The sequence below is a fragment of the Callospermophilus lateralis genome, chromosome 7 (assembly GCF_048772815.1).
Source record: "Callospermophilus lateralis isolate mCalLat2 chromosome 7, mCalLat2.hap1, whole genome shotgun sequence".
Classification (NCBI taxonomy): Eukaryota; Metazoa; Chordata; class Mammalia; order Rodentia; family Sciuridae; genus Callospermophilus; species Callospermophilus lateralis.
The window spans coordinates 65,369,361-65,394,551 of record NC_135311.1 but is presented as its reverse complement, the minus strand read 5'-3'; the positions used below and the strand labels follow the sequence as shown (position 1 = coordinate 65,394,551).

Below are 25,191 nucleotides of genomic sequence, written 5' to 3'. Positions count from 1 at the left end.
TGGGGATGAGTGTGGGATGGAGGTGGTCGCTCTGGCGTCGCGCGGTGGTCCGGGAGGTGTGGCAGCTGCGGGCGGGGCGGGGCCTGAATCAGAGTGCTTCACAACTGACAGCCTGTGCTCCACAACCGCCCTCATCTGCTGCTGGCCCTGGTTCCTCCCCCACGAGCACTGCACAGTGCCTGGTCTCTGGGGGACTTGGCAGTGCATGGCGGGGAGGGGCTTCTGTGGCCAGGGTGGTCTTGGAGGTGGCTTGAGGGGGCAACCAAGGGCAATGCGTGGGGGATGGAGGCAGCGAGCTCTGGCCCTCTCTTGCCAAGCATTTGGCGGGAGTCTGAGTCCTGGACACTGGAGGAAGCATGGGGATGAGTGTGGGATGGAGGTGGTCGCTCTGGCATGGTGCGGTGGTCCGGGAGGTGTGGCAGCTGCAGGCGGGGCGGGGCCTGAGTCAGAGTGCTTCATAGCTGACAGCCTGTGATCCACAACCGCCCTCATCTGCTGCTGGCCCTGGTTCCACCCCCATGAGCTCTGCGCAGTGGCTGGTCTCTGGGGGATTTGGCAGTGCTTGGCGGGGAGGGGCTTCTGTGGCCAGGGTGGTCTTGGAGGTGGCTTGATAGGGCAACCAAGGGCAATGCGTGGGGGATGGAGGCAGCGAGCTCTGGCCCTCTCTTGCCAAGCATTTGGCGGGAGTCTGAGTCCTGGACACTGGAGGAAGCATGGGGATGAGTGTGGGATGGAGGTGGGCGCTCTGGCATCGCGTGGTGGTCCCGGAGGTGTGGCAGCTGCGGGCGGGGCGGGGCCTGAATCAGAGTGCTTCACAGCTGACAGCCTGTGCTCCACAACCGCCCTCATCTGCTGCTGGCCCTGGTTCCACCCCCATGAGCACTGCACAGTGCCTGGTCTCTGGGGGACTTGGCAGTGCATGGCGGGGAGGGGCTTCTGTGGCCAGGGTGGTCTTGGAGGTGGCTTGATAGGGCAACCAAGGGCAATGCGTGGGGGATGGAGGCAGGGAGCTCTGGCCCTCTCTTGCCAAGCATATGGCGCGAGTCTGAGTCCTGGACACTGGAGGAAGCATGGGGATGAGTGTGGGATGGAGGTGATCGCTCTGGCGTCGTGTGGTGGTCCGGGAGGTGTGGCAGCTGCGGGCGGGGCGGGGCCTGAATCAGAGAGCTTCACAGCTGACAGCCTGTGATTCACAACCGCTGTGTGGGATGGAGGTGGTCGCTCTGGCGCTGCACTGGGCTGGGGACTGCAGAGATGGCTCCTGACCAATTGCCATCCAGGGTCAGAGCAGCCACAGCTTAGCGCCCTGGTCTGGGAGGTGTGGCAGCTGCGGGCGGGGCGGGGCCTGAATCAGAGTGCTTCACAGCTGACAGCCTGTGATCCACAACCGCCCTCATCTGCTGCTGGCCCTGGTTTCACCCCCATGAGCGCTGCACAGTGCCTGGTCTCTGGGGGACTTGGCAGTGCATGGCGGGGAGGGGCTTCTGTGGCCAGGGTGGTCCTGGAGGTGGCTTGATAGGGCAACCAAGGGCAATGCGTGGGGGATGGAGGCAGCGAGCTCTGGCCCTCTCTTGCCATGCATTTCACGGGAGTCTGAGTCCTGGACTCTGGAGGAAGCACGGGGATGAGTGTGGGATGGAGTTGGTCGCTCTGGCGCTGCACTGGGCTGGGGACTGCAGAGATGGCTGCTGACCAATTGCCTTTCAGGGTCAGAGCGGCCACAGTGGCTCGTGGTGGTCCTGGAGGGGAGGCAGCTGCAGGCGGGGCGGGGTCTTCCGCGAGGATGGAACATTGAGATGGGCGCCCACGAGAGGTAGACGTCAGGAGTGGGCACTATGGGAACCGGAACACTGTGGTCCTTGGTGATCAGTTAGCAGTTGGAGCAGCATAACGACGCTGAGGCAGCTGAGGACCACAGCGATACTCACGGGTTAACTTGACTTTTCCTTCTTGCTTTTCGGGTCTTCACAATCGTCTTTCCCACTGGGATCTTTTTGTAAGTGTGGGTACATTTCCTGAAATTTCATTCTGATGAGTACCTAGGTAAAGAAACTAACAAGTGCTGTTCCCTTTTTACTTTTTCTTTACACACTTCACCTCATCTAGGCCTTTGTTGATGACTACTTTGAGCAGGGAAGGGGGCCTAAAGGTGCAGGGACTCCCTCTTTGCCTTTCTTTCTGACTGTATCTCTATCCTATCTCTTTTCTGTCCTTCCCTTATTACTGTCCCTTCTGTTTCCATTCACCTTTTTTCAACCATGACCTCAGCACAGAAAGTTAGGGTCTAAATTGGAATTGATAAGCTGGGAGATCCCAACTGCTACAAGGAGGGTATGTCCCTGTGAGTATGTGTCCAGGATTCCGCAAGACCCTGTCGGTGATAAAAATCTGGTGTTCCAGAGGTGGCCCCCCTTCTGAGGAAACCAGTGGACCAGGACTGTCCTTTTCTTTGAGTTAGACAGGTGCTGGTTTATTTCACTTTTTCACTACTGTCCCTGTCTTACAGACCAAGGAGAGGGTTCCACACTGAGTCCTTTGGATCTTTGACATCCACTGAGTTCTTTGGATCTTTTGGGGGAAGGGAGGAGTGTTAGGTGTTTTGTGAATATTCCAAGGCTATTTCTAAACAGCAGGCAGCTTTTTGTTCTAAATCAGTTTTGTTCTTTTCCTCTTTGGGTTCACTTCACCTCCTTATTGAGTTTGGGTGTAGGGGTCTCCCTCTTCATGGAAAAGAATTCAAAATTAGATGTGGAGGTGAGTATTTAGGATGAGTAAATAAATCACAGCACATTATACATATATACATGTGTGTCTTTGAAATTTAGATCCTTTTCCCTGCAGTGAGTTCTTTAATCAGTTTGCCAGAAATGCCTACATAGAAATGCTAACCTATTGTAAGACTTGTGAAAGTGAGGAATAGTGACACTTAAGCCTCATTAGGTTGACAATACCTATAGATCTGGTCTCATGCAGACTGAATTTGAAGAAAGCCCAATGGGCCCCGGTAGAAAAGTTTCAGCCCCCAAGTTGGCAGGATATTGAAGTTTGGCTGAGTTGAAGAATCACTATATTCAGTGAATGTAGGGTAACACCAGACCACTCCACCTCCCCAAAATAGAACAACCTCTCAATTATCATCCCCTTCACCTCCCACCTGTAAAAGCCCTTGACCTAGGAATGTGGGCATTTACAACTGCTCTTTGTCCCAGGGAGTTAGTACTACCATTGAACAAAGATGATTCCCAGAAGGGATTCTGGAAGGATTTTGATTCCTATGTATTTTAATTTATTCAGATTCTGAAAATTAATCAGAATCTCACTTTATGCTAGACAGACTCCCTGTAGAACCTTTCCATTTAATGAGTGGCAGAATACAATAACCAAAAACTAGAGCCAAAGGAATGATTATTTTCAATGGAGGGAATGAAGTGGTATTTTTGTGTGAGCTTGAAAGTAAAGGGTAATTTTAATAAGCACAGAAGGGGGGGGGTCTTCCTGCACAGAATTGCTGGTCATCTCTAATGTCTACCAGGATCTCACTGCTTTGACAGTGCAGCCATTTGCTCAGAGACACTGAGAAATCTGAAAGAGAGCTCTGTAGGTTGCCAGTATGTGCAGGTTCTCAAATCAAGCCAGAACCACTTGATCTGAGACAACAAGTCACAGACAATAGCTCTGCTTTGAAGATTTGAAGAGTAGTTGGTTTGCTGTTTCTTTTAAATTTCCCATTCATTTTCATCATGGTGATGAGACGCACACACAAAAATAATTCATATGTGTAAAGAATACAGGGGATTGATAAAGGTTGGGAGCATATTTTATTAATTGTCTTTATGATTACATGATAAGGAATTGAGCCACCTTGTTCATAGAGCAGATTTTCGGCAATAATGCCTCCCTTGATAAGAGTTTTATTTTTCTTGAAGAAAGTTTCAGGGTGTATTGCTGAGAAAGTTTTCAAATGTCACAGTCTTCCTTTTTATTTTATTTGTTGTGGTGTTACATATTGAACCAGGGCTTCAGGCACACTAGGCAAGCACTCTACCACTGAACTACACTCTAGCCCCACAGTCTTCCTTTGAAAGGAAGAGGTCGGAGCTAATTAACATGTTTATAGAAGTGTTAGGGAAGGGCAAGTTCAGTTTCAACTTCAGGGTGTATGCAGACAGAACCTTCCATAATTTTACTTATAATATATATTTTCTAATATTCATTGAGTACCACCATGATGTCACATTTGTGCTTAGCATGTTAGAATGAATGGCTGGCTTCCACAGGACATTCAGGGGACTTTAGGATTGGTTGAGCCTTGCTGGAGAGAAATGGGAAGGAGAGTGATGGAGCTTATGGGGATGATCTTGAGATAGCCCAGAGTAGATCTGAAGGTAGACTAAAAAAACAAAAACAAGTTTTCATAATGGGAAATTTCAAGCAGGCATCAAAGTAGGCCAAACAGTATACTCTGTGAATACAACCTCAGTTTCAAAAATTATCAACACCTGAACAGTTATTTATCTCTACTACCATTATATTTAATAATCCTTAAAAGCAATTATACACAATACATCAACATGGCTGTGTTCCCAAAACATCCTTTATTTATAAAAATAGACAGCTGCCCTTCATAACCCTGAATTCAAAGACGGATAGTGTTAGGTTGTATGTTTAGGTGTGTGGTTTCTGTTCATTTTAGAGTTGACTGAAATAAGGTTTGATGTTCATCCCTCGCATTATGGATATCTGTTATTTCAGCACCATTTATTGAAAGACCACGGAATTACTTTGGCATCTCTGACAGAAATCGGTTGACTGGGATCCAAGGTGGCAGAGTAGAGGAGATCCTGCTTCAGGCTGCTCTGTGCCTGAATCAGAGAAAGCTATCAGGTGGCTTCTCCTGCTCGGGGTCTTGCCTTGAGGGAACACAACATCTCAGTTCATGTGACAGGACCCCATCCAGCGGATTTTCACAGAATCCACCAGAGCTGCGAACACCAAGCAGAACTCAGAGCCTCTGTGTTCAGGTGAGACTCCAGGCTTCAGTCCCAAAGCCCACAGTTTGAGCACAGGCGCGACTCTCAAGTGGGGGAGCAGAGACACCAACTAAGCACCTCGGTGGAGTGGCAGAACTCCAGGGGATGCTCTGCTCCCACGCAGGTCCCCAGACCACGCTCTAGGCACAGCACAAGGACATCCCAGCTCCCCCCACCTCACCAGACACCCCGACTGGGAAAAGGACTGACTTGACCTTTCTCACCATCTTTGGTGGGTGTGGTTACCAGCTGGTTCTGTGACTGAACAGGTACCTGGGTTCCAAATCCACTCCCCCAGCTGTAATAACTCGGTATAGAAACTATCAGCACAAAATCAGCTCTCAGTTGAACAGGAGTGCAGTGCCACCGGGACACTGCCCACTTGGTGCAATCCTAAGTTGGAGGGTGTGAGGTCCCCCAGATGAGACCTGATAAGCAAGAGAGGGGAGGGGGCTAAAACCTAGGAGCAACTCAGAGAGACCAAGATTAGGGAAGCCCAGACAAGAGAGGGAGAGCTTTAGTCTTCTCACACTGGTTACCTACACCACACTGAGGGCAGAGAACCAAGCTTGGAATAGACAACTCTACCTACTAAAAGAGAAGAAAAGGGAACTCTGAGAGTATTTTGTTGTTTGTTTGTTTTGTTTTTTGTTTTCTTCTCTTCCATATTATCCTCTTTCTTTCTCCTCTACCCCTCCTCCTCTGGTCCCCACAACCCCAACATATAACCAAGAACTTTGCATGAAATAGAACTGAGTCACCAGAATAATATAATATAAAGGAATTGCATAAGCCACCCCTCTTTTTTTTTACTTCTCTCTCTCTCTTTTCTCTTTTTTACTTCCTTTTTATTTTTCTTCCTCCCTCTCTTTCTCTTTCAACCTCCTAATTTTTACTATTTTTACTTCTTGTAATTTTCTAAACACATATACATGTTTGTTTTTATGCATTCTACTGTCCTCCCACATACTTGTCTCCCCTAAATTACCTCCTGTCTATTCCCCTGCTACTAACTCTCTTGATTAGAGTTCTCCTCCAAATTTCTAAGTTTTATTAATCCATTGCCCTCACATCTTTCGCCCTTAACATAAAGTCAGATACCTGACCTCTAGTTCTCTGTCCACCACCAGAAGAAAGTGTACATCTTCTATGAAACTACTGATTATATTTTAAATTATAATTGAATCTAGAATAACTAGACATTGAGACTAACTATGAATGTCTTAATAGCAGTAATTTACACATAGGTGATGTACTGTTTATTTTGGGAATGTCAACATTGTCTCTCCCCACAAAGAAGGGATCTTGGAATATACAAGAGCACTACAAATCTATAGGGTAAAAAGAATAACACACCAGTCCCACAGAGCAGGAACGAAATACCAGCAACATGAAAAGACAAGGGAAGAAAATACCACAAACAATTGAAGACAATGCATCATTAGAAGAATAATTAGAAACAGCAGAAAAAGTGACAGAAAAAGATTTCAGGATTTACATTATTCAGATGTTTTGGAATCTCAAAAAAGACATTAGACAACAAATACAGATAGTGAAAGATCACTTTGACAATGAGCTACATAAATCCAAGAAACAAAAGATGACCTCTACAGGGAGATTGAGGACTGAGGATATATATATATATATCAGAATTACTTGAAATGAAAGAAATATGAACCAAATTAAAAACACAAATGAGAGCATCACCAGCAGAAATACAACTTAGAAGATAAAACATCACGAAGACAAAGTATATTATCTTGAAAAGAATGTAGACAGCACAGCAAAAATGATAAGAAACCATGAGCAGAAAACCCAAGAAATATGGCATAGCATAAAAAGTCCAAATTTAAGAGTCATTGGGATAGAGGAAGGCACAGAGTTCAAAACCAAAGGAATGTGCAAGCTATTCAATGAAATAATATCAGAAATACTTCCAGACATGAAGGATGAAATGGAAATCCAAATCCAAGAAGCCTGCAGGACACTGAATGTGCAAAATCACAACAGACCCATACCAAGACACATTATAATGAAAATTCTCAATATACAGAAATAGGAGAGAATTTTAAGAGCCACAAGAGAAGTGAATCAGATTACACATAGAAGTAAACCAATTAGGTTAACAGCAGATTTTTCAACATATTCCCTGAGAACTAGAAGATCCTGGAACAACATATTTCAAACTGGAAAGATAATGGGTTCCAACCAAAAATCTTGTATCAGGGAGAGAAATGAATTACAGTAGATGGGGTTCGGAAGAGAAGATGGGAGCTAAACTGTGGAGCCAACCTAGATGTCCTTCAGTGGATGAATGGACAAAAAAATGTGGCATTTATACACAATGTAATACTACTCAGCATGATAAAAGAACAAAATCATGGCATTTGCAGGTAAATGGATGGTGTTGGAGAAGATAATGCTAAATGAAGTCAGCCAATTCCTAAAAAACAATGCCAAATATTTTCTCTGCTATAAGTGGGGTGACTTATAGTTGAGTTGGGAGGAACAGCATGGGAGGATGAGATTAATTCTAGGGAGGGGTGGGAGGGAAAGAGAGGAGGAAGGGGATTAGCAAGGATGGTGGAATGTGTTGGACATCATTTTACAAAGTACATATATGAAGATTTGAAATGGGTGTCAACATACCTTATATACAAACAGAGATATGAAAAATTGTGGCATATATGTGTATTAAGAATTGTAATGCAAAAAATAGAACATATATACTGGCATAAACTGAAGTGAACATACTTTATATCCAGAGATAAAAGAAATTGTGCTCTGTATGTGTAATAAGAATTGAAATGCAATCCAGTGTTGTCATGTATTTAAAAAAATTAAATGAATTTTAAAAAAAGAAATAGCTTCACTAAATACAAGAGAGTCTACTTTGGATTCTATTTTATTCTGTTGATTTGCATGTCTCTTCCTAGGCCAAAAGCACACTGGCTTGAATCCTGTAGCTCTACAGTGAGTTGTAAAGTCAAGCAGTCTAGATTCTCTAAAATTTCTTTGGCTCTCCAATATCTTTAACATTTTCACATAAACTTTAGAATCAACTTGTTAATTTCTGTATAAAAACATGCAGGGTTCTTCCAAAATCCTATGTACTCAGCAATAAAAGAGAATAAAATCATGGCATTTTCAGATAAACGCATGGTGTGGGAGAAGATAATGCTCTGTGAATCTAGGCAAGCCCAAAGAAACAAATGCCAAATGTTCTCTCTGATATAAGGAGGCTGACTCATAGTGGGGTAGGGAGGGGGAACAAGGGAGGACTCTGAAACAGAGGGATGCGAGGGGAAGGGAGAGAACATGGGGTTAGAAATGATGGTGGAATGAGAAGGTCATCATTATGCCAAATACATGTATGAAGACACGAATTGGTATGAATATACTTTGTATATGACCAGAGATGTGAACTATTGTGCTCTACATGTGTAATATGAATTGTAATACATCCCACTGTCATAAGTAAATAAAAAAAGAAAAAAAAATGTGTGTTTTATAAGAGATCAATAAATGAGATGCTTTTTTATGTTAGAAATTCAAAATAATAGCTTTTTGTAATATATAAGTAATCTCAAAGTCTAAAAATTATTCCATGTACAATATCATGTGGTATATGTTTTTGTCATTTTACCCTTCTTACATACTAACATTTCTGTTGTAAGGACCCAGCTCCCTTGGAAGATTTCAGCAATCATTAATGGCAAAAGCAGCTGCCACCCATAAGTTCAAAAAATGGAGATATCCAGCAAGATGTAGATACTGTGAACACATTGTCATATTTCAAGGTCTTAAATGCCAAGAGGTAAGATCTTTTTGGAATCACAATTTTTTCTTTTGCTATATACTTTTTTGTTATGATTATACTTATTTAGAGATGTGTGTGTCCACACACAAACACACATTTAAATATATATAAATTTGTTGTTTGTACTCCTGGGAACTAAATTTAGGGTCTTGCACATGCCATATTTTTAGAGAGAGAAAAGAGAAAGAGAGAGGAAGAGAGAGACACACACACACACACAGAGAGAGAGAGAGAGAGAGAGAGAGAGAGAGAGAGAGAGAGAGAGAGATTTTTAATATTTATTTTTCAGTTTTCGGTGGACACAATATCTTTTTTTAAATTTTATTTTTATGTAGTGCTGAGGATCCAACCCAGCACCCTGCGCACACCAGGGGAGTGCATTACCGCTTGAGCCACATCCCCAGCCCATACACTCTTTCTTAAAATTGTGCTTTGAAATGGGCTCTTGCAAGATTGGTCTGGCCTTTAACTTGTGAAATTCCTGTTTCAACCCCTCAAGTAGCTGGAATCATGGGCACATGCCCTCACACCTAGCTTGCCAGTACATGTTTAATAAAGTCCCACAGTTTATTTTTGTAGTTTTCTTATTTGTTTTCCTGTTAAATGTAATTCACAAACCACAAATAGTATTTTTTCACTTATTTTTGTCGTTATTAGTCGGCCTGTATATTGCTTAGTTGTGAATAATTTTAAGGTGAGTCAATCAGTTTTCAAATATCATTTTCTTATAGTGTCTTCTTATCTGCCATAAAAAATGCATGGCAAACTTAACCATCGTTTGCGGACATCGTAAACTTCGGGGGAAAATACACCTATTTGGAGCAGAATTGTCCTGTGTTGCCAAAAAGGAGCCAGATGGCATTCCTTTCATAATCAAAATGTGTACTTCAGAAATCGAAAGGACTGCCTTGAGTTTACAAGTATGTTGTTTACTCTTAAAACTCTAAAAACATAAATGCCTTTGTGATTTGATTTAATGAAAAAGAGATTTTAAGAAAATCAGCACTCTCCATTTGTAATAACTAAATTTATTCACATTTATTTGGAAAATGTTAATTTATTTGACTTCAACTTGTATTTTTTAAATACTAATAAAAATTGAAGTAGATACATCAACTCTGTCTAGATGTCTGCATTTAGCCCTTTGTACTAAAGTGAAATATTGCATTCTGTTTTTCTTTTCTCTTCAAGGGCATCTATAGAGTCAGTGGCAACAAGGCAAAAATCGCAATCCTGTGTCGAGCTCTGGAAAGTGGAAGGCATTTAGTAGATCTGTCCGAATTTTCTTCACACGATATATGTGAAGTGTTAAAATTTTACCTACAAAAGGTTAAAGTTTTATTCTAAACCTACCATCAAATGCAAAGAGCAAAAATATTTTATATTGAATATTTTTCATTAGTATAGACTATGTCATCACCCCCCTCATTATTCTAAGATTTTATAATGATGTACTTTGATGTGGATATATTTCCATCCAGTATTCTGGCCACTCCATGAGCTCCGTCAGTTGTGAGCACTTTAGTTCTTGGAACTTTTCTTGATTTTTATTGCCATTCTCCCACCCTTGTACTTGAAGCTCTTCTTTGGAGATGTGTGTGTGTACCATACACAAACACACATATAAATATTTATAAATTTGTTATTTGTACTCGTGGGGATTAAAAATTCAGGGTCTTGCACTTGCTTGGCAAGCATACTTGTTCTCCAGTTCCCTTACCTTTTCTTTATTGTTCTTTTTTTCTTCAAAAACTTTCTAAGACATTTCCTTGTCTTTTTCTTCTTGAATAAGTAAATTACTCCATTTGTGAGATCATGTTTTAATATTCAAGAAGTCTGATTTTCTATTCTTTTGATCACATTTTTTAAATGATTATATGATGCTCTTTTATTGTGGATGTTCATAGATTTTTCTCATTAAGGGTTCTTTTCTCTATTTGGCCTCTAACCTCTGTAGAAATACAATCTGACTCTCATATATAACATTAAATTTTCTATAGCAACATAAAAATTAAAAATAAAAAAGTGATTTTTAACATTTCATTTAACATTTTGAATATCTAGTTTTTCAAATTATGAGGTATTTTGTTTATTTATGTATTTGTATTGCAGCTCTTTTTCTTTGAAATCTGGTATCTATTTTTCATTTAGAACACATCTCAATTTAGATCAGTTGCATTTCCAGTACTCTTTCACCATATCTGACTAGTTGCCAGCATATTGACAGCATCATTTTAGAACTTCATTTTGTTCTTTTTCCATCCATTTTGATTTTTGTCTTTCATGGTGGCTAGTTACATGAGTTTGGACTTGAAATCACTTTGGAAGCACTTGAACACATCAAGGCTTTTTAAAAACTTTGAACTTTACTATAAAGTGGTCTAGGTGGACTGTTTGGTATATGCCTAACTACATGTCTCTAGTTCCCTGTTCTGGCACTGGTGTGATCCTCCTGGGAAGGCATTTTTTTCTAATTGTAGATGAACACAATACTTTTAATTAATTAATTTATTTTTATGTGGTGCTGAGGATCCAACCTAGTGCCTCACACATGCCAGATGAGTGCCCTACCATGAGGCACAACCCCAGTCCCCCAGGAAAGGGTTTTTTCCTTGCCTAGAGATGCAGTACCAATACTGTGGAAGCCAGGGTTACTAAGACTGTAGGATCTGTGCTTTCAGTGTGCATATAGCCAACATATCCCCGTTTGAAAACAGTTACCTCTGTGGTCCTTATGTTTGGCATTGCCTCGATTCAGAGAGCCTCTGTATCCCATTGCCCAGAGAAAAATTTTCCAGTTTTAGAAAGGAGATTGCCCTAGTACATGGAGTGGAGACAGGATTCTATAGAGAGCTAAGCTTTCTCCGCTGGCCCACCTGCAACCTAAGCCAAGATCAGAGGACCTGGTAGTGATTGTCCACATCCCTTTAGGATTCTGAAAATCATGTTGAGTGACAAAGAGTCAGTTCTCTTGGAAATGCTGCATCAGGACTTATTCATCTGCTCTTCTACTTGTGAATTGTTGCTTTTTGTTTTCTCTATTTTCCTAGTCCTTATGAGCCTACTGTATTTTAGTGGAATTGCAGGAGGGAAAGAAATTAAGTATAAATTGCTGGGTCTACAATGTTAGCCCAGGAAAGCATTGATAACCCTTTAATCACATTCTACAGATTCCTCAACTGAGAAATGGAGGTTGATACCTTTGAATGACTGGAAGTCTCATAATGTGTCATCCTTAACCTTGTTTAGTCAGTCAGGGAAAGGAGATGAATTGGGTCCAATACAATAAACTTGCATTCTGTTGAGGAATTTTATATGTCTAAGACTTTCATTTGGCAAAGTGTGCTCAATTCTTGCAATAGTGTTAGAGAGTAGCCTTTATCTGACTCATTGACCTAAAGCTCCAAGAGGTGATGTGACTTGCTTCAGATCCCAGAGTGGTTGAAGATAGAAACTGATCACAGGGCAACACCTTAACTTCCCACAGATATTATAGGACATCAGGTAGCCAACGATTCACTGAATTTTTTATTGTAGGTCAGTAGAAACATTGAAATTCATTTTGGCAGTGGATATTTGTTGTAAGAACTTCTTTTGACCTATTCATGGCAAGTCAGCCTGTTTGAAAGTTTCATGAGATGTTGACAGTATGTTTTTGTAGGTCATATTATCTTGTGCTGATCTTCATTCTTGCCTAAGTAAAATCTGTGCCCTTTAGCACTTTGATATTTTTACCCCTTACTCATAAAATCCATGGGTTTCTGATTCATTTTATAGATTCTGTTCACTATTCTATGTTTGTTCCAGTGAAACAGCTGAAGATTATATATTTGGGGGGCAGATGTGAATAGAAGAGTTTTAAAATCCCATAATGAAGCTTAAAGCTTAAACTTCATTTAAAGTTTAGAATTTCACTCATTTTCCATTAATTTGTTATTAACATAAATATAATTTATAGTCAAGATTTTGATTTGCTTTCTAAGTCACTTCTCTACCAAACATATATATTCTATTTTATGGGCAGGGATGAAGCTCAGTACTAGAGTGCTTGCATAGCATGCTTGAGGTCCTAGGTTCAATCCCCAATACTGAAAATGATATCAATAAATACAGATTGACTTTAGAAAATTTTGTTAATCTAAAGGGGACATGCTAAATTATTTGAGTAATTCTCACTTATAGTTGACTTTAACAAAGAAAACAGGCAGAAGATTTTTTCAAAATATTTATTTTTTGGTTGTAGCGGGATGCAATACCTTTATTTTATTTATTATTTTTTATGTAGTGCTGAGGATCAAACCCAGGCCCCTGCATGTGCTAGGCTAACACTCTACCTCTGAGCCACAACCTCAGCCCAAAGGTATTTTTAATATAATTTTGTTTCTTTAGCTACCAGAGCCATTGGTTTTATTCCAATGGTACCAGGAATTTATGCAGCTTGCAAATGTCATCCAACAAATTAACCAAGAACAGGACACCAAAAGGGACAACTCTGAAGACAACACATCTCCAAATATGTGTACAGATATCAACCAAATTTTTCTCAAAACCAAGGACCTTGTAAGAAAATTGCCACCGTTCAATTTTAACACTCTACATTACCTTATCATCCATCTTAAGAGGTGAGAATTTTTATACCATCTTAGCCATTTTTAATTCAACAGGGCAATAGTATTCAGTACATTTATATTGTTATGATTTTCAAAATGATTTTAGGATGTTTTTATTATGTGTTGGGAGAGGGAGACATTGAATACATGTTCATGCAGCAAACATGGTTCCCTCAGATGCTTCCTGTGTGCCAGGCTCTGGCTGGGGAAACTAGGGTGGAAATATAGGGTTTCTGCTATTTCTGGGCTTATCCTCTTGGGGTACAGGTCTGTATATAACCACAGTTCACCATCATTCTTTTTCTAGTAGCTGTGCACAGCTTGTAGGCATGCAGAGGAAGTTTTGGGGGTAGGAAAAGAGCAGAAGAGGCAAAAGGCCTTGTGTCTGATTTTAAGAACTGAGTGATGATTTGGTATTGAATGTGCAGAAGAGCATATGAGGCAGAGAGAAATGACATGGAGACACAAGAAAGCATTTTGCATTTAGAAAATTTGATTTTATTAGGCTACAATATAGCAAGCAGTAGCAGGAACTGTGCTACCCTTCCTAGAGACTTGATAAAAAATCTTACCTACCTGGCAGATTAGTTGACCAAGGTGTTTCTATGCCCACTAAAGAACTTGGAATCAGGAATTTCACATATTCAGATTTGCCTGTTAGACCTTTCTGACAGTAATTAAGATCTCCTTTTTAAATTTTTTTTAAATTTATTTTTTGTGGCTGGAATTGTGGCTCAGCAGTAGAGATTGTGCAAGGCCCTGGGTTCGAACCTCAGTCCCACATACAAATAAATGAATAAAATAAAAATTTAAAAAAAATTATTAGTTCAAATCAGTTATACATGACAGCAGAATGCTTTTCAATCCATTGTACACAAATGGAGCACAAATTTTCATTTCTCTACATGATGTAGAGTCATACCACATGTGCCGTCATACATGTACTTAGGGTAATGATGTTTGTCTCATTCCACCATCTTTCCTACCCCATACCCCTCCTCTTCCTTCCCTCTCCTGAGCCCAATCAATGTTCCTCCATCCCCAGGAACCCTATTATGTATCAACATTTATTTATCAGAGAGAATTTTGGCCTTTGATTTTGGGGGATTGGCTTACTTCATGATATTCACCAACTCCATCCATTTACCTATAAATGCCATTATTTTATTCCCTTGTAATGCTGAGTAATAGTCCATTGTGTATATATACCACAGTTTTTTTTTAACTATTCATATCTTGAAGGGCTTCAAATTATTCCATGAAATAGAAAAGGAGGAAACCCTTCCAAACTCATTCTGTGAAGCTAGTATCATCCTGATACCCAAACCAGCCAGAGACACATCAAGGAAAGAAATTTCAGACCCATATCTACACGATGAACATAGATGCAAAAATTCTCAATAAAATTCTGGCAAATCACATACAAAAACGTATGAAAAAAAAAAAACAATGCACCATGATCAAGTTGGGTATTCCAGGGATGCAAGGTTGGTTCAACATACAGAAATCAATGAATGTAATTCATCACATCAATAAACCTAAAGAGAAGAAACCTATGATTATATCAATTGATGCAGAGAAAGCATTTGACAAAATACAGTACCGTTTCATGTTCAAACTATTAGAAAAACTAGGGGTAGTAGGAATATACCTCAACATAGTAAAAGCTCTCTATTTTAAACCTAAGGCTAACATCATTCTAAATGAACAAAAATTGGAAGCATTCCATCTAAAAATTGTTCAACATAATCCTTGCCACTCTAGCCAGAGCAATTAGGTGAAAGAAATTCAAGGGAATACAAATAGGAAAAGAAGTACTTAAATTACCATTTTTGCCAACGACATATTTTATACTTGGAGGATCCAAAAAACTCCACCAGAAAACTTCTAAAATAATAAATGAATTTGGCAAAGTAGCAGGATATAAAATTAATACCCATAAATCAAATGCATTTCTATACATCAGTGGTGAATCCTCTGAAAGACAAATAGCAAAGCTAACCCATTCACTATATATATATATATATATATATATATATATATATATATATATATATATATATATATCACAGCTACTTTACCCATAGATGAATCTAGTATCATCCTGATAGCTAAACCAGGCAGAGACAGATTTCTTTGGATAGTCATAGAAATATCAAGCTGAGAGTGCTTGAAGTAAAACCAGAACATTGATAGTGGCAATAGAACAGAGAGGTGTTCAGGAGAGAGAACCATCCAGGCTAGAAAACTAGCTGTGGGCAGCTGGGAGTGTGGCTAGTGATAGAACACTTGCCTAGCACATGTGAGACACTGGGTTTGATACTCAGCACTGCATAAAAATAAATAAATTAAATAAAGGTATTGTGTCCATCTCTAGGTAAAAATTATTTTTTAAAAAAAGAAAAATAACTGGGCAGTGAGAGAGAAATTGACAGTGCTGTTTCAGTTTCCAGTTCTTATACTGGAATGGGGAGTATATCCCACATACAATGATGGAGCAATTTTTAGAGGTGTTTTTCTTCCTTCTGCTACTGAGTTCAGTAGTTCCTTCTACTTACATGCATTTTATCCTAATATAGTACTCTGAAACTCAGTTTGGTGTGTGGTAAGTATCATAATGAAACAAAGGATTCTTTCCCTGGACCCACCAAACTTGACCCTTGACAAACGTTTTGTAGTCTTCTATAGCCCGAGTTTTCTCCAACCTTCTCAAGTCATAGTAAACTAACATTAAAGACATCTATTAGGCAAATCTCATACACTTTATGTGTTCTTCTTTTCAGGGTTGCAGACCATTCTGAAGAAAACCTGATGAACTCAAAAAACTTGGGGGTGGTATTTGGACCCTGTGTCATGAGGCCCAGGCCTACAACCACTCCTGGTACCATCTCCTCCTCTCTTGTTGCATATGCCAATCAGGCCCTGTTGGTAGAATTCCTCATTACCAATGCAGAGATGATCTTTGATGGGTCCCTAGACCCACAAAATGTTTCATCTAGTACTGACGTTGTTGCACCTCGGGTGGATAAAAGCCCTCCTTGCAAACCCGTAATATCAACAGAACATTCCACAAAGTCACAATATTTTTCTATGAAGCAAGTGAGTTTTGACCATTACAGAATTGCATTAAATTTGTGATGTTTATGTTAACAAGTTAATAGTCTTTGAACTGTTTGTTTTGAGATGTGTTTTGCTTTTAGTTTAAAACTTTTCTTGTTTCAATAGGATATTCACACTGCAGATATTGAAATTAAAAATTATGAATTGGCTACATCATTTGAGGAATCAGAACGCAAGCAAAATGCATTGGAAAAATGGGATGCATGTCTCATTGGTGAGTGGTCATGTAACATATATCCTTGCATATTTCAAACCTTGCCAAGAAGTCGTGATTAAAAACCAAGGTGAGGGCTGGGCTTGTAGCTCAGTGGTAAAACACTTGCCTCGGCATGTGTGCGGCCATGAGTTGGATCCTCAGTACCATATAAAACAAATAAATAAAGACAAAAATATTGTGTCCATCTACAATACTCATCCTTTAAAAAAAAACAAGGGGTATTAAGTTGAGGTAAGTTCAAACTTCAAGGTTTTATTAGTTAACTTTTCTAGCCATTGAGAAAGTTTAGTGAATGTCATTTAAATGAATATCATGCTTTGTTTCTCTCTTGTAAAAAGATATCTTGAAATTCATAAATTATTTTTGTTCTCTTTCTGAGATTTGTTTTCACCTTCACTTCTTTGTCATCAATTAAAGTCAAAACAGAAAAAAGCTGGACTCCTGAAAATCAAAAAAAAAAAAAAAATAGACTCCTAAAGTTTTTTGATGTCCCTTTACCTGTGGCCTAACTTTAGCACATTAAGCACACATGTCTTCCATTTTCTTGGCTCCAGTCTTTTTGTTCACTGTTTTTAATCATTTTATTTCAGTGTATCATTTCTGGTAAGGGGGTTGAAAACCTTCCATTCCTTACTGCTCTAGTAGAGCTTAATCTGAATTTTTCAATATATAGTCATAAATGTTAAATTTGATATATAAAATTAATGAAATATCAATAAGTGTAGCCTGAGAAAGTCTGAAAACAAAGAGTCCATTTCCTCTCTGCAAAGAAAAACACTGGACTCACTGATTCCATTTATCTGATTTGATCTTATCAGCACTTCTGTGCTATGAACCTTGACCTCATTTAAGCCATAGTTAACAGTCTCAGGAAGGTAAATAATGCCAAGGGTCATGTCCTTAAATTATTGTTGATTCAGGATTTGAACCTCATCCTGTCTCATTCCTAAATGTAACCTTGTTTTGCTGTCCAATGAAATTGGATTCGCAGGTAGGTATAGTAATAACAATAAATAATTTTAAAATATTTGAAATTTTCATTACATACCAGGTAATTCTGAACCTTTTATTTAGAAGATCATTAATAACACATGCCAACATATCTCCACATAGGAGTTTGTCTTGACAGAAGAAGGCAGGTAGGGCTAGTGCATTAGGCTTGCCCAGGGCAGAACTGGAGCAGGAGCTGAGACAGCACCCAGGCAGCTAGAAGTGGTGCTAGAAGTTCTGCAGGACTGTAAATATGTTTTGGTGGTTGCCATCCAACCACAATGGCTCAGCTCCCTTCTATCAATGTGGAGAAGGGCCCAGGACAGCAAATCACATGAGCACTGCCTGAGAACCAGGGAAGAGAGGCCAGCAGCCTCAGGTGAGGAAGGAGGTCAGATGAGATGATGACCTGCGATCATCATCAAGTGATGCTGCTGTGCACCTGTCTTCAAACCACTGCCCAAGGATGTGGGAGAAGGACCAGGTGGCAGGGATGAGGACTGTGGGCTATGAACAGGGCTGTTGGAAAGCCATCAGACCAGTGGCAAGGCACACAATTGTCTGATGTTTCTCAGCAGGGAGAAGAGGATCATGGCCAGAGGGCTGCACCTTTCTAGTAACAGGAGCTTCTAAGGCACATGCAGCAAAGACAGAGTGGGAGATGCTAGGGTTGGAGGTGAGAAAACAGGGACCTTGGGACCAGACTAGAGGAGAAAGAGAAGAAGGTAAGTCTGGAGTCTACAGAACCAGTAGCACAATGGCAATTCTGACAGCTCTTCAACCTTCCTTTGTGCAGAGGATGTTGCCATGTATTAGTGGATCAGCTGGGAGAGCATCCAAGTCCTCTCTGGTGTGTTGCCCTCAGTATGGACAGAATGTAGCTGGAGAGCAGATTAAGTGACAGGCAAAGTCCTTGGGATTCAGGACATGGAGTTTGTTGGTGTACAGAATAGTGTTACTGTTCTAGAGTTACCATTGTCTGCCTGTTGAAATCAGGAAAGTCTTAACACAGAAAATATTCATTCATGGGTAGTATATTAAAACAAGTAACTACAGGAAGTGTTTTTTTTTTATTTTATGTGCTTTGTGACTATTTATACTATTAAGATAAATTTTAAAAAGTAATGCTTTAATTAAAAATGTGCCTTTAATATTGTATGGATTTTTAATTCCTCTGCATAGATGACTGAGAAAATAGTGTTGGAAAAATATGTAAGTCTCTGTTGTTTGAGAGAATGCCCATTCATAATAACCACACTTCCTTATTAACCAAGCTTCATGAAGTTAAAAAAAAATCTCTTCTTTTTCAGATCACAAAGAACTTGAATCATCATCACAAAAGATGGACAATATATGTAAAACCACGAAACCACTTAGTCTGAAATCTGATGTGACAACAAATGATATACAGAGGCCTATGCCAAGCACCAAGATCAGATGTTGCTGTTTGCCTGTAGATAGATTCCATCTTGCAAGCTCTCCTAATGAGAAAAACAGGAGAAATGTGGGAAATGTCAATTCAGACAAGTTTTGCCAGAATCTTACCTTTGAAGGACTTAATATAAAAGATACCTCTACTACTGTTGGCTCCCAAATTAATGGTTTTGATCAGCAGATTTCAGAAAAAACTCAGGAACAACAATGTGAACTAAAGAACTTAACTGGCATGAGTGCAGTGATTGTGCCAAGTGTACTCCAGGAAAAAGTGACAATGAGCATCAATGATAGTGGTGACCATTCCAATGGTGCCACACAGCCCAACACGCCAGCCAGTTCAGCAAGAGAGGCACCAGTGAGACTGTCTTCTCATTCTCACCGTCTTGCTCCTGCAAGAGCACCCAGAATACTGCAGCCCCATCTCGGGACAACATTTTACAAACCACCTATCCTGACCAGCAAAGTCAGGGGGACTGAGGAGAGACCAGCTTCACCTTTAGCAACAGTGCCTCCTAGCACAGCTCTTACTCCCCTGAGTCATGTGGAGAAATCTGTTCCAGAGGCAGACAGCACATCAGCTTATGCTTTGAAACCAGCTGCTGAGCCTAAAGAGAACTGTGAGGAGGTTGGCCTGCCTGACATGAATCCAATGTGCCAGGGACTCAGGCTAAAACAAATGGAAGAGGTACAAGACCTTGAATTTGAAATGCCACAGTTTGTGTAGGTGGTCAAAATTCAGTTTTTTTTTTCTTGTTTCGTTTTTATGTATTGTGTTTATTTTATGAAAGAATGTTGTAACAGAACCACTTTTGTATAGGATTTTCAAAGTGTATATTTTCCCTTTGGCCTTGTATTGTGTTTGCTAGTCATATAGAATGATAGTGTTTTAGTCATATAGAATGATAGTGCCTCACTGGTATTGTCTTTAAATTCTGTGTTTTTGAAGTTTTGCATAAAATAAGTATTATAATTTAAAACTTAAAATAATATTCTCTATAAAATGATTCATGTAAATGCATCTTTAATGTATAATATTGTTCTCAACAAATAGGGGCAGTAGGGAAAAATGAGCTTTATTTTGGAGCAAACCTGGTGCTGACTCATAAAATGCTTCTGAATGCAAGTGCCTGAAAAATCTTGATTGGGTATGAATATATTTTTTCCCACATAATGTTCTAGTACATCTTTGACCACTTGTGTTGTTATAGCATGTGTGGAATCATTGGCAATTCACTTAACTTTTTAAATATTTACATAGTGGCCTAAAAGCTTGCGAATCTGTGTGTACTAGAATTCTACTTGTCAGTTTTTACATATGGTAATTAATACAATTGTAGAAAGAAAATGCACTTCAATACTAAAAAGTTTGAGACATTGGCAGAGACAACACAGACGAACAGAGTTGAGGCATCTTGAGTTTAAGAGACCTGTAACCTCACTGCTGTCAGCTGCAGCCTATTGCTGGATTGCTGGCGACTTCTGGCTGTCTGCTGATGAGAGCAAGTGGCCAACAGCTAGGGCAAGATAAAGCTCTCTCTGGTGGCCGCGGTTCTGCTGCTGCTCTGCGCAGCATGGCTGAGCAGGATGACAAGAAAAGGACATGGGTACCATGGTCGTCATCGACCTGGGGACCACTTACTCCTGCTTCAGGGCGTTCAAGAATGGCCAGTGGAGATCATCTCCAATGATCAGGGAAAGTGCATCAGGCCGTATTATGTGGCCTTCACCCCTGAAGAAGAACATCTGATCCTCGATACAGTCAAGAATCAGCTCATCTCCAAACCTGAGAACACGGTCTTCGAAACCCAGCGGCTCATTGGCAGCACAGGGAATGACCCTTCTGTGTAGCAAGACATCAAGTTCTTGCCTTTCAAAGTGTTTGAAGAGAAACATAAACATAAACCATACATTCAGGTTGACATTGGAGGTGGGCAAACTAAGACATTTGCTCCAGAAGAAATCTCTGCTATGATTCTCACTAAAATGAAAGAGACTGCTGAGGCTTATTTGGGAAAGAAGGTTACCTATGCAGTTGTTACTCTATCAGCCTTTTTTAATGATGCCACTGGCAAGCAACCAAAGATGCTGGAACTATTGATGGCATGAATGTTATGAGGATCATCAATGAGCCTAGAGCAGCTGCTATTGCTTATGGTCTGGATAAGAGGGAGGGAGAGAACATCATTTTGGTGTTTGATCTGGGTGGTGGAACCTTCTATGTGTCTCTTCTCCCCATTGACATTTTGATGTCTTCGAAGTCATGGCCACCAATAGAGATACTCATCCAGGTGGAGAAGACTTTGACCAGCATGTTATGGAACATTTAGTCAGGCTGTACAAAAAGAAGACTGGCAAAGATGTTAGGAAAGAAAACCGAGCTGTGCAGAAACTCCAGCATGAAGTAGAAAAGGCCAACTGGACCCTGTCTGCTCAACATTAAGCAAGAATTAAAATCAAGTCCTTCTATGAAGAAGACTTTTCTGAAACCCCGACTCAGGAAAAATTTGAAGAGAAAACATGGACCTGTTCTGGTCTACCATGAAGCCTGTTCAGAAAGTACTGGAGGATTCTGCCTTGAAAGAAGTCTGATATTGATGAGATTGTTCTTGTTGGTGGCTCTACTCAAATTGCAAAGATTCAACAACTTGTTAAAGAGTTCATCAATGGCAAAGATCCATCCTGTGGCATAAACCCAGATGAGGCTGTTGCATATGGTGACACTGTCCAGGCTGGTGTACTCTCTGATGATCAAGATACAGGTGACCTAGTACTGCTTGAAGTATGTCCCCTGACACTTGGTATTGAAACTGTGGGAGGTGTCATGAGCAAACTGATACCAAGGAACACTGTGGTACCCACCAAGAAGTCTCAGATCTTTTCCACAGCTTCTGATAATCAACCTACTGTTGCAATCAAGGTCTATGAAGGTAAAGGACCCCTGAAAAAAGACAACCACCTTCTGGGTACATTTGATCTCACTGGAATTCCTCCTGTGGGGTCCCCCAGATTGAAGTCACTTTTGAGATAGATGTGAATGTTATTTTGGGGGGCGACAGCTGAAGACAAAGGTAAAGAGAACAAAAATAAGATTACAATTACCAATGACCAAAATTGCCTGACACCTGAGGAAATTGAAAAGATGGTTAATGATGTTGAGAAGTTTGCTGAGGAAGACAAAAGATGCAAGGAGTGCCTTGATACTAGGAATGACTTGGAAAGCTACGCCTACTCTCTAAAGTATCAGATTGGAGATAAAGAAAAGTTGGGAGGCAAACTTTCCTCTGAAAATAAGGAGACCATGGAAAAAGCTGTAGAGGAAAAGATTGAATGGCTGGAAAGCCACCAAGAAGCTGACATTGAAGACTTCAAAACTAAAAAGGATCTAGAAGAAATTGTTCAGCCAATTATCAGCAAATTCTATGGAAGTGTAGGCCCTCCCCCAACTGGTGAAGAGGCTACAGCAGAAAGAGACGAGTTGAAGACACTGATCTGCTAGTGCTGTAATATTGTAAATACTGGTCTCAGAACTTTCCTTAGGAGAAAACCAAGAGAACTTAAGTCTCAAATGTAATTGGAATCTTCACCTCAGAGTGGAGTTGAAAATGCTATAGCCCAAGTGGCTGTTTACTGCTTTCCATTAGCAGTTGCTCACATGTTTTGGGGAAGAGAGAGAGGAGGAATTGGCTATCTTAAAAAACTGGATATAAAAATGTGGGTCAGGATGTGTGTTCACCTCAGAAATGTTCTATTTAACGATTGGGTCATGCACATCTGGTGTAGGAACTTTTTTCTACCATAAGTGACACCAATAAATGTTATTTAAAAAAAAAATACTAAAAGTTTGGAACTGTCATAAAATAAAAATTTGTACAGATAAAGCTAAGAGATAAATCACTATCAGAAGCATTAAAACCATCTAAAGCCAAATAACTAAACTATATAATTTAAATTATAATATATTTATATATTATATATTATGTATTATTTATTATATACTACATATAATAGATTTATATATATCTATATGATATAAGTTGTTTATATATAATTATAATATAATCCATGTTTTATATATCATATTAATATTAATTATACTAATATAATAATTGTATTATTATCTTATTAATAATAGAAATTATATTATTATATAATTACATTACAATGATATGCAATATAATATAAATTAATATAAATCTAAATATATTATATGATATATAATAAATATGTTATAGATAATAAAATAATATTTATATATTTAATTTATATTTTATTTTATTATATGTGTATATAATATACACATATTTCATATATTATGTATAATTCATATTAAATACATATGAATCATAAACATTTTGATATGTAATATATAATTTATATAATATACATACTTATATATTTATATATTAATATATATAATTTATATATAAATATATAAGTATGTATATTAAATAAATTATATATAATATATTATGAATATATATTTATATATTAATATACATAAAATTTACATATATATATTTTATATATTTTTATTATATGTATATATGATAAAATAAATGTATTATATATAATATAAATTAGAAGGTTATATAAATATATTGTATTTAATTTATATTATATATGTATTATATAACATGCAATATATTTATATAATATTATAATTTAAATTATATAGATAAATTATGTCTTATTTGACTTTAGATGATTTTAATACATTTGATAGTTTTTAACCCCTTAACTTTATCTGTATAAATTTTTATTTTATGACATTTTTAACCTTTTTTGTATTTTTTATAATGGTCTTAAAAAATGCATGCTTCAGATATTTTTAATTTCAATGCATTTTCTCCTGACATTATGAGGGTTTGGTTAAAACCATTCCTTTGGATGTATGCCTGCAATCCCAGTAGCTTGGGAGGCTGAGACAGGTGGGATCTCAAGTAGAAAGTCAGCCTTAACAATGGCAAAAACTCTTAGCAATCCTGTCTTTAAATAAAGTTCATAAAAAGAGTGGGGATGCGGCTCAATGATTGAGTGTCCCTTACTTCAATTTTCAGTACCCACCCCCCAAAATCCTTTTGTATGAAATCTTTTGACTTATAAATCACTTTACATACTTTTTCTACCTGGACTATCAACTAGTGAAAATGCATATGTCATTAGAATTGAGCAATAATTTATTTAAGTTCATTTTGAGAGTATAGTAAGTCACATTGTTTGCAATTTCAGAGATGTAGATGACTGAATGTGTTTCACTTATAAAATACCCAGTTTTTATAAACTAGTCCATTCCTGTTATTTTCTGGGTTTCATCATCTTGCCTAAAATATGATGTAAAAGGGACAAAAATAAAATAGCATTCTTGGTATGTGTGAACTATATTGTGAGTCAATGTTTTTGTATGATCAAATTATACTTGATAAAAATTATATGTATAGGTTTATACACACATTATTATATGTAAATTATTTCAAGTACAATAAGTTATTGTGGCTTCTCTGAAATTTTTGCCTCTTGGAGTATGATACTTTAAGATTATTGACTATTGACTCAGTGGTCAACACATGGGCTCACCACTTGACTATAATATGAAATGTGTTTTAGGGCATGTAATCTTATTATAGTTCTCCATAACATTAAGGACTAAGGAAAAATGAACAAATGGACTTTTTAATGCTAAAGCCAGTTTTTAGCCTTCTTTATACAAAGTACAAGAATCATATTGGTTTGAAAACTTAAAAATAAAATCAGAGTTAACATTTATTGAGCTTTGTGTATTTAGAGTTTACCAAGTTGAAATTTCACAGTAACTTCTAATGGGTAAGTAAGCATTTTATAATTCCTGTGTTACAGATGAGGAAACTGAGGCTTAGCTAAGTGACATGCTTTTAGTTTTCAGAGATGCAGCAAGCAGAATTGAATCTCAAATACAGGGTTGTGAAATTTTGATTAGTGCTTCTTTTTTTT

General features: G+C 38.8%; 1 protein-coding gene and 1 pseudogene across 1 annotated transcript; both read left to right on the top strand.

Moving 5' to 3' along the window:
• Nucleotides 1-1,087: 1,087 nt before the first annotated feature.
• LOC143404372 (rho GTPase-activating protein 29-like) lies at nucleotides 1,088-19,948 on the top strand. The gene is made up of 10 exons (XM_076862554.1): nucleotides 1,088-1,127; nucleotides 4,753-5,021; nucleotides 5,348-5,435; nucleotides 8,708-8,847; nucleotides 9,582-9,770; nucleotides 10,042-10,179; nucleotides 13,240-13,472; nucleotides 16,244-16,559; nucleotides 16,686-16,794; nucleotides 19,098-19,948. Exons 1-10 carry the CDS (start codon nucleotides 1,088-1,090, stop codon nucleotides 19,946-19,948), a joined length of 2,373 nt encoding a protein of 790 aa, XP_076718669.1.
• Nucleotides 19,949-20,824: 876 nt separating this feature from the next.
• LOC143403756 (endoplasmic reticulum chaperone BiP pseudogene) lies at nucleotides 20,825-22,932 on the top strand (annotated as a pseudogene).
• Nucleotides 22,933-25,191: the final 2,259 nt, after the last annotated feature.

What these genes read in the sequence shown, in the direction of transcription:
- LOC143404372 (XM_076862554.1), top strand. Translation starts at nt 1,088, where the DNA reads ATGGAGGTGATCGCTCTGGCGTCGTGTGGTGGTCCGGGAG. An exon ending in TAAAATTTTACCTACAAAAG is followed by an intron (nt 10,180 to 13,239) that starts GTTAAAGTTTTA and finishes TTGTTTCTTTAG; the next exon opens with CTACCAGAGCCATTGGTTTT. An exon ending in ATGGGATGCATGTCTCATTG is followed by an intron (nt 16,795 to 19,097) that starts GTGAGTGGTCAT and finishes CTTCTTTTTCAG; the next exon opens with ATCACAAAGAACTTGAATCA.